We start from the raw sequence: 8,393 nt of genomic DNA, 5'->3' as shown, positions 1-8,393 counted from the left end.
CTTTTTTAACTCCACTGCATTGTCCAGTAAGCACCAACATTTTCACCTGTGATTACAGTCCCAGCTTATTCTTCATATCAATCAGTCTATTAAGTATATACTGTTATATTTCGAGTTTTATTTTGTTGATCTAGCAATGGTTAGCTAGCCAGAAAAGAAGCTAGCTAGCTAACAGCTAGTTAGTATTGTACATATTTCTCTTTCTCACTAGTAATGGATTGTAAAATATGACTTACATGCATCAGATGTGCAAAAGCAGCTGTGTGAAATGAATGACAGGTGTTCCGTAGTGAATACATACTGTATAGGTCATTTTGGACCCATGTGTGTAAAAGTGATGTAGAAATACAAAATTTACATTTGTTTATAAAGGAAAAAGGAAAATAATGATTTGTGGTAATCAAAAACAAGATAGTGAATGATAAAATTCATTCAGACAATAAAAACTAACTTTTGACCCATGTTGTGGAACAAAGGGTTAAGATGAAAGAATAACACTGGTTTGTGACTTACTAATTAACTCCACCCAGGCTTTATATAAAACAACACTTCAAAGGATTTATTAAGCAAAGAATTCCGTGTTGTCAGTTTGTTTTCATGTTAGTGGTCATAGATTCCTCTGATGTCTTGGACTGTTTCAAAGGTGAACGATTTATACGATCTGAAGAGAAACAAGTGTGTTTTTGACCTGAACAGATCTATTAATCTGTATGTAGTGATGGTGGTAGCACCACCAACTGCCAAAAAGAGGTAAGCTCCGTTTTACAACTTTAATTAGATTTACATAAAATTTTGATTGTGTGGTCTACACCTGGTGGCGTGGGCCGTAATGCGTCATTAGTGGGCGTGGTCCAGTGCCGCGTGACGGACGCAAGAAGTGGTGTTTATCCTTCCCGCGATGCACAAAATGCCCGTAACATGGAGATCGCAAGTGCTCGGGCCCGTACAGTGCTGTTTTTGATTTAAAAAAAATTCTCAAGTCTCTACGTATAAATTCCTCTTTTTTTTAGGTTAGGAAAATCACATAAGTAACACTTTGGCACACAATTTTATCCTATTCATTGTATTAGAAAATAAGTCCTGGGTCTACTGAGAGCAACACAATCAACGGACTGGATTTCTCAAGCACAATCTCCAGTGGAACAAAGCACAAAGGGCCACAAAGCTTCCCGTTTGCACGACCAAGAGTGAGAGGGAATGTAAAGAATTTATCAAACCACACATATTTTTATTCAGCTTCCGTTTTTCTTTGTTGTGATTTTCTTTTCTTCCCCGATTGCACCTACTCCAAAACTGCTGTGTAATATTCCCAGTTTCAAGCGAACTCGTAGTGGTGTTATAGCAGATTATTGTTTCCCTTAAAGGTTGATTCCCCATCTGTGTTCCTCTGTTCACACCAACGAATAATAATTAAACCACAAAATCTCATTTCTAAAAAGGAAGTTGCTGGGATACACTCTGAACATTTATTACCTAATGACCTGAAACAAAACCCTCGACCACAGCCCCTCTCTTCTTCTCCCGCTGCTTCTTATTTCACCCTCCTGTCATTCATCCTCTCCTCTTCGTCCCTCCCTCCCTCCCTTCGCCAGTTCTTCCTCCCTCTCACCCAGAATGCAACGCAGCCTGAGCAGGCTCAGCTGAGCTATAAAAAGGCATGGCAAGGGGGAGGGAGGGCTGCCGTGCAGCAGGAACTGTGCAGACACACACTCACAGGGATCCAGGGATAGCAGCCCCTTGCACTGGGATCTAGAGCCACACGACAAGAGAGAGGTCAGTACAGAGGACAAAAGGCTCCACTGAGGAAGAATCGGCAGGAAAATGGCAGGGGCTGGGTGTGAACGCTGTCAGAGGGAGAGGAGAGGAATGGAGAGATGTCAGAGAGAGGGAGTGAGAGTGGGCAGAGCTGTATGATGGGATGGAGAATAACACAAGACTGTAATGGTAAACTGTCATCTGGCTTCTCGACAAACTTTAACCAGTCACACTGTTTAAAAATGGTCGACAATGTCAGAGGATCAGGTTGTTCTGTGCAGGGCAGAGGCGTGTGTGTGTGTGTGTGTGTGTGTGTGTGTGTGTGTGTGTCATGTACAGTTATGACACTCATAACGGCTATGCAAAATACAAAACAGGATTTTCTTCTCCAGATTTGTTTTTCGCTCCGCCTCCACCCTGATGTCATTTAAACATTCTCCTTCACCTCCACCCATTAAAGGACAATTCCACACTAGCTGCTCTCACACTCTAATTCCACTGTCATGCCGTTTAGCCTCAGTAATGGTCATGAACAGCTGATAGGCGGCTGAGTGCTATTGATTCCTATGAGAGGAAGTTTGCAATTTAGAACACGCACACACACACACACGCACACAATGAATTAATGTCGCTCCATCCTTTCACAAACAACATGGAATATCTACCACTGCACTGACGTCAAAGGTTCCCCTGTTCTCCCTTAAAGAGACAGTACGCCCAATTAATGTGCAGAGTTCCTTAGTAACTAAACGGTGTGTGGGGAGAATGTACAAATACATGAACCGCTCAGTACTTTGCTGTTGCTATACTTCCAGGGCGCAGTGAGTGAAAGCTTCATCTCCATGCAGCCGTCTTGACACACTATCCCTTAACAGCTGCAGACTGGCAGGGTCTTTTTTTAGCCGGGCTGCATGTTTAAAAAAGTCTAATAAGACATGAGGGTGGGACTCACTTGACATTTGGGTGAATCTGGTATCTGTAGATGTAATATCAAGCATGTGACTATATCTTTAATGTTTCTGCAGTTGCATGGTATTGCATTATTTCTGCAACTGTAAGCTTCAAGGGATTTGAAGGGAAACAATATGGAGCCAGTCCTTGTATTTATTACATTACTACATGTCATTTGGCGGACGCTGTTATCAAAAGCGACTTACTATAGTGCATTTAACATCTATGAAGGGCCATTTAGGGGCTCAGTATCTTGCCCAGGGACACTTCGGCATGCAAATGGTGAAGACTGAGGATCAAACTGCCGACCTTCTGGTTGGAGGACGACCGCTCTACCCCACAGCCACAGCCGTATAAAATCCAAATGGCTTTGTCCACATGTCACAAAATCCAGCACTGATACGGCCTCAGCTGGGAAATGCATGAGGGCAATTTCACTGCATATAGTTTTCACTTCCATAATTCACAGCACAGTATTTGGTGTAAGTGCCAAAGTAAGTGCCAAAGAAGCAGGGGAGGACTCAAAAGATGGCACCATAATAGGCCAGAGTGGGATTCCCAAACCGGCTCTGTGCTGACTCGGACGCCGGCCTCCGAGTGACATTTGCACGACCACAGGATTAATGGACGCTCACATAAAACCGGACACCTGAGAAGTGGCAGCAGTAGAGCTGAGGAGCAGAGCGAGTGAGAACCAGAGAACAAGATGGGAGTATTTGGTGTGATGTGTCGTTACAGTTAACCAGGGAACACGTGTTAGTTCGAGCCCTATGAGAATCTGTCAGTTGGACCTCGTGCAATACAACAGTAATTCATATTTTTGTCCCATGCTGCATTGTAAAAGCATCTACTGTATCATATCACCTTTCTATCACTGTTACAGCTTATTAATCAGCCTGGCACCACAGTTACAGATTTGTTTGTATAGCAGGCAGGTGCCAGTGAGTAAACAGCCAGATTCCTGCGAGGTCAAATTCGACTCTTGTCACACAAAACCTACAAATATATTTTTGATTATGATAAGAACTTTTCTCCATGACGACCAAATCCCAACATGTAATGTAAGAAATCACCTGTTTGCTTCTTGTTACGAATCTGGTTTCACAAAAAGTCAGGGCAGCAACTTCTCATGTTACTTGATTAGTACACACCTGTCTGTAAGTGATGTAAGTAACACTACAACCAAAACTGGGGTAAGCGTAACCGCATGGAAAGGTGAAAGTCTCTATGACAGCGTGTGGGGTGTTCGGCCTGTGGAGAAACTATTTTGGCCCAGGCAGCACCTGTCAAAGCAAGTTATTTAAAGTCAAACACATTAATTTTCAACCCGAGCACATGACACAGGCACAGGCAGCCACTTGAAGATACAATATCTTTTTACACATGGCCCAAATACTCGGCCAGCCGCCTTCCTCATTCCTCCTTCCCCTCATTTCTGTCTCCAAGTCTGAAAGAAATGTGTAAACAGGAAACTACAGTTTGTGGCTGTTGTCTTCTGTAGAAAAAGTCAGTACTAACAATATATAACTACACTCCTGTGCAGATCAAAGGTTGAAGGACTAGATCTTATTCTGAATTAGGAGCATGAAATAAACACCATTTACAGCAATCAGGTAAAGACTGTTTTTATTTTTCAAAATACGTGAAAAATAGGAAAGATTGGCAAGTAAATAGTAATAATAAAATGTATGTAGACATCCTGAATAGGTGCCTTGTTTTTCATCTTTGCCATATTACAGCTACACTAATAAAGGCTGTTTAGTTGTTCCACAGCAAGAGTGCCTTTGTTTATTTTCTCTTTTATATCTAAATGTACCACCCCTGCGTCTTTCTTTATTTAAACATAGCTTTAATAATAGATTTTTATAGATTATTTTAATAGGTTTTAAACTGGTGAAGCGTGTTAAGTGTTGAGACTCTCATACTGTAAATGCTGCTTAGAATAGTTTATGTACATGCACATGCTGACATAACATTATCAAAATGATTAATACTGCTAGTGTTACATCATCCAGAGGGTTAATATGTCAAAGAAATGTGTTTCTTGATACATTATCAGTGGTCACCAACTTTTTCGAGCCCAAGATCACTTTTTAATTCCAAACATAAGCCGAGATCTACCAGCCTGATATCTTCCAAGAAACCCACCGAGGAGGGTCATATTTATTAGTTTTTGCAATTTCTGTTAAAGGCTGAATGTACGAGCATAAATATACACAAAGAAAGGCAGTTATGCATCTTTATCTTTTCAATGAACAATATTCACATTAATATCAATTCATATTTACAGCATCTGTTCAGTGCACCATATTTAGCTTCAGTTCAACAATATGTTCTGCAGAGGAGCTGCACAATGTTTTGTACATGGACTTTGACTTGAATATGGCCATAAATGTGACTATTTCCTTGTATGAAAGTAGTCCCTTGTACTCAAAGTACTCTAAAGTATAAAGCCGTGCGTGTATCGCTCCTGCAAATATTTCACAATAAAAACTTTTTAAACAAAAGAATGGATTCCGTCAACAGAAACGCTGGAGTTATTTTGAAACGCATACAGAAAGTGGTTTAAACATTTTAAAATGCATGTGTGTGAAATAATTTCAACAGATAAACATTAAAACTCAGGTAAAAGATCATTTTCTCTGTTTATTCGGCAGTGGAACACACTGTTTATCTGTCTATGACACAAACGTATTTACAACACTTCCTGAACCCGTTTCAAAGTAAAAGCACTCCAGAGTTTCACTTTCTGAATCCATTCGGAAAGTGAAACGCTCCTCCGCCATTAACGGACACGCCCGGTTTGGCGACCACTGCATTAGATAGTGTTATTGATAGTATTTATTATTTCACAATCCTCTGATTTTCCGGATTAAACGGGTAACTGTCCTCGGTTGTGCTGTGTGTGTGTGTGTGTGTGTGTGTGTGTGTGTGTGTTTGTTTGTGTGTGTGTGTTTGTGTGTGTGAGAGAGAGAGAGTGTGTACAGCCTTAAAATGGAGCCCCTTCCTGATACCTACTGTCCACTTTCACATAGTATACTGTCTGTGTCGGTTTACTGTACAATAATGGACTAACCCAAAAAATTGTGACCCATGTTAATTATTTTGCCTCAATGAAATTAATTGTGTCTTTTTGTGTCTTTTAGTTGAAGGAAAGTCCTCTTATAACGCAACACAATGGCAGGTAAATAATACACCTTTGATTCAAATGACTTCATTCATGAAGATTCACTGGTGTGGAAAATGTTTCGATTTTTATTATTGGCTATATGAGCTGAAGTGCTGTTGTTTCTTGGACTCTACTGCCCTCTCCTGGTAGATTTTGAGAATACAGTGACTGTCTTCATATTACATTTAAAGATACTGCACTTAGATATGTTATATCATTTATACTGAGAAATAAATGATATCACATTTCATTAGCAACATAATTTTTTTATTATGACACTGTATTCATTCAGAATGCTAGACTCGTAAAATAGTAAGTATGATATAGTTTTTAAAATAGTCAGAAGTCATAATTCTGTGTTTTCATTAAAATAAAATCTAAATATATTACATTTATCTTTTATTATCAACATTTATATGATCTTTATGTAGCTCAGACTTTTCCTTTAGTTTCATGTAAGCAGTTACTTAGGTGACAACAGTTGCCATGGCAACACTGTTTGAGCTATAGCACAAACCTGCACTATAGCACAGACAGACATGGGGAATACCTGCACCACTGATTCTACATCTCACCATCGAGAGGGTTTGTTTCAAAAGGAACTTTCCTCATGTACTCACCCAACCTGGTTTGTTCGCAAATTTTGACTCTTTGACCTCTTCTGTACGTGCTCTTTTCAGACAAAATTAAAGATGCCAAGATCATCTTTGTTGTGGGTGAGTACACATGACATGAGCTTTGTCTCCGTTTTTAAGCTTCAGCACATTTTTAATCACTAAACTTCTTCTTCAGGTGGGCCTGGCTCTGGAAAGGGCACCCAGTGTGAGAAGATAGTGGCAAAGTACGGCTACACCCACCTGTCATCTGGCGATCTGCTCCGTGCCGAGGTGGCTTCTGGCTCTGAGAGGGGCAAGCAGCTCCAGGCCATCATGCAGAAGGGAGAGCTCGTGCCCCTGGTGAGAGAGGAACCAATACTTTGGTTCGATAATACTGATAAGTCAAAGGGTTGTGATACCTTTGTGAGGGCTTGAGATGATATTCCGGGGCCTACTTGCAGGACACAGTTTTGGACATGATCAAGGACGCCATGATCGCCAAGGCTGCCGTCTCCAAGGGCTTCCTCATCGATGGCTACCCCCGTGAGGTGAAGCAGGGCGAGGAGTTTGAGAAGAAGGTAGGAGGAGGGCGTGAGGTGTTTTGTCTGTAATTCATCCCTGCATGAAGGGAAAAGAACGAGCATGAATAAGTCAACCGTTTGGATTCCCAGATCGGCAAACCCTGCCTGCTGCTGTATGTTGACGCCAAAGGCGAGACGATGGTCAAGAGGCTCCTGAAGCGCGGCGAGACCAGCGGCCGCTCCGACGACAACGAGGAGACCATCAAGAAGCGTCTGGACCTGTACTACAAAGCGACAGAGCCGGTCATTTCCTTCTACGAGAGCCGTGGTATCGTGAGGAAGGTGAGTGTGGCCGCCATTCTACAGTGAAAACTAAAAAAAACAAAATAATTTTAGTAAAATCTGACATATACTGCTCTATATCTTCTATATCTATTCTTGTTTCGCCCCAGGTTGACTCTGAGCTGCCAGTGGACGAGGTCTTCGGCCAAGTGTCCAAGGCTGTTGATGCACTAAAATAACGTGACTAGATGAGCAGTGTCTGGTTGTTGTTTTTATTCTTTTTATTCCATCCGTGTCAATATCATGAGGACAAAACATGAGCGACAACATGACTAAACACAACAGAATCTATGACGGGTGAAAAGATGCCTCGACTCCACTTCTACTCCAACAATAAGAATCTACAATTCTGAGCTCACGCAACAACGATTCCACTTAAAGCCGCATCTATAAAATCCATTTGTTTATTCATAAAAGTCTCGCCTCCATTCTGTAACTACGTGACGTCTTGTGCGCAGGAGGTCAAACGCCTCCTGACCTTTAAGCTGCTCACTGTGGAGCCAACATGCACGTAACACAGTTTTTTCCCCTGTCTTCTCTCGTCCAGTGTCAAGAGATCATGGGAAAAGAACTGCGATTATGCCGTTGAGCGATGGCAGCCACTGTGGATTTTTATTATTCCGGTATTTAAAACACAGAAACATTGTAGTTTTTCATGAAGATGTACATGTGTAACATTAAAGTGGTGAATGTAAAAGAAGAAAATTAAAGTATAGGAAAAATACGTAAAATTGGACTTGTTAATTTATTAGTGGTGGTTTCCAGTGAAGTGCAATCTACTGCATATTACTGACAATGTGAGCAACCATGAACAAAGACATACTTAACCCAGACACAAACACACACACACACACACACACACACACACACACAAACAGCCCTTGCAAGTTGAAAAAGGAAACGCTTTTCAGAAATCATGTAGACACAACAGGATGCAGGACAGGCTGCTGCAGCCATAGTTCATCACGGTCACAATTCCTCCAGGTCTTCCTTTACCTCTCACCTTCCACACACACGCACACAGACACACACGCACACACACTTCCAGCTGGCCAAGCA

The 8,393-nt window shown here is 41.5% G+C and overlaps 1 protein-coding gene across 1 annotated transcript; it reads left to right on the top strand.

The window, feature by feature from the left end:
• The first annotated feature begins 1,617 nt into the window (after window positions 1-1,617).
• On the top strand, window positions 1,618-8,058 carry ak1 (adenylate kinase 1). Its single transcript, XM_035184096.2, has 7 exons — window positions 1,618-1,773; window positions 5,853-5,890; window positions 6,556-6,591; window positions 6,668-6,831; window positions 6,933-7,049; window positions 7,143-7,334; window positions 7,445-8,058. Exons 2-7 carry the CDS (start codon window positions 5,884-5,886, stop codon window positions 7,511-7,513), a joined length of 585 nt encoding a protein of 194 aa, XP_035039987.1. The 5' UTR covers window positions 1,618-1,773; window positions 5,853-5,883; the 3' UTR covers window positions 7,514-8,058.
• The last annotated feature ends 335 nt before the right edge of the window (window positions 8,059-8,393 follow it).

The sequence above is a fragment of the Hippoglossus stenolepis genome, chromosome 18, assembly GCF_022539355.2.
Source record: "Hippoglossus stenolepis isolate QCI-W04-F060 chromosome 18, HSTE1.2, whole genome shotgun sequence".
In the NCBI taxonomy this organism is placed as follows: Eukaryota; Metazoa; Chordata; class Actinopteri; order Pleuronectiformes; family Pleuronectidae; genus Hippoglossus; species Hippoglossus stenolepis.
Note: the sequence above shows the minus strand (reverse complement) of the source record. Positions and strands in the feature narration are given on the sequence as shown.

Coding starts and splice junctions, on each gene's coding strand:
- ak1 (XM_035184096.2), top strand. Junction 6,592..6,667: donor CAAGATCATCTTTGTTGTGG/GTGAGTACACAT, acceptor CTTCTTCTTCAG/GTGGGCCTGGCTCTGGAAAG. Junction 6,832..6,932: donor AGGGAGAGCTCGTGCCCCTG/GTGAGAGAGGAA, acceptor GCCTACTTGCAG/GACACAGTTTTGGACATGAT.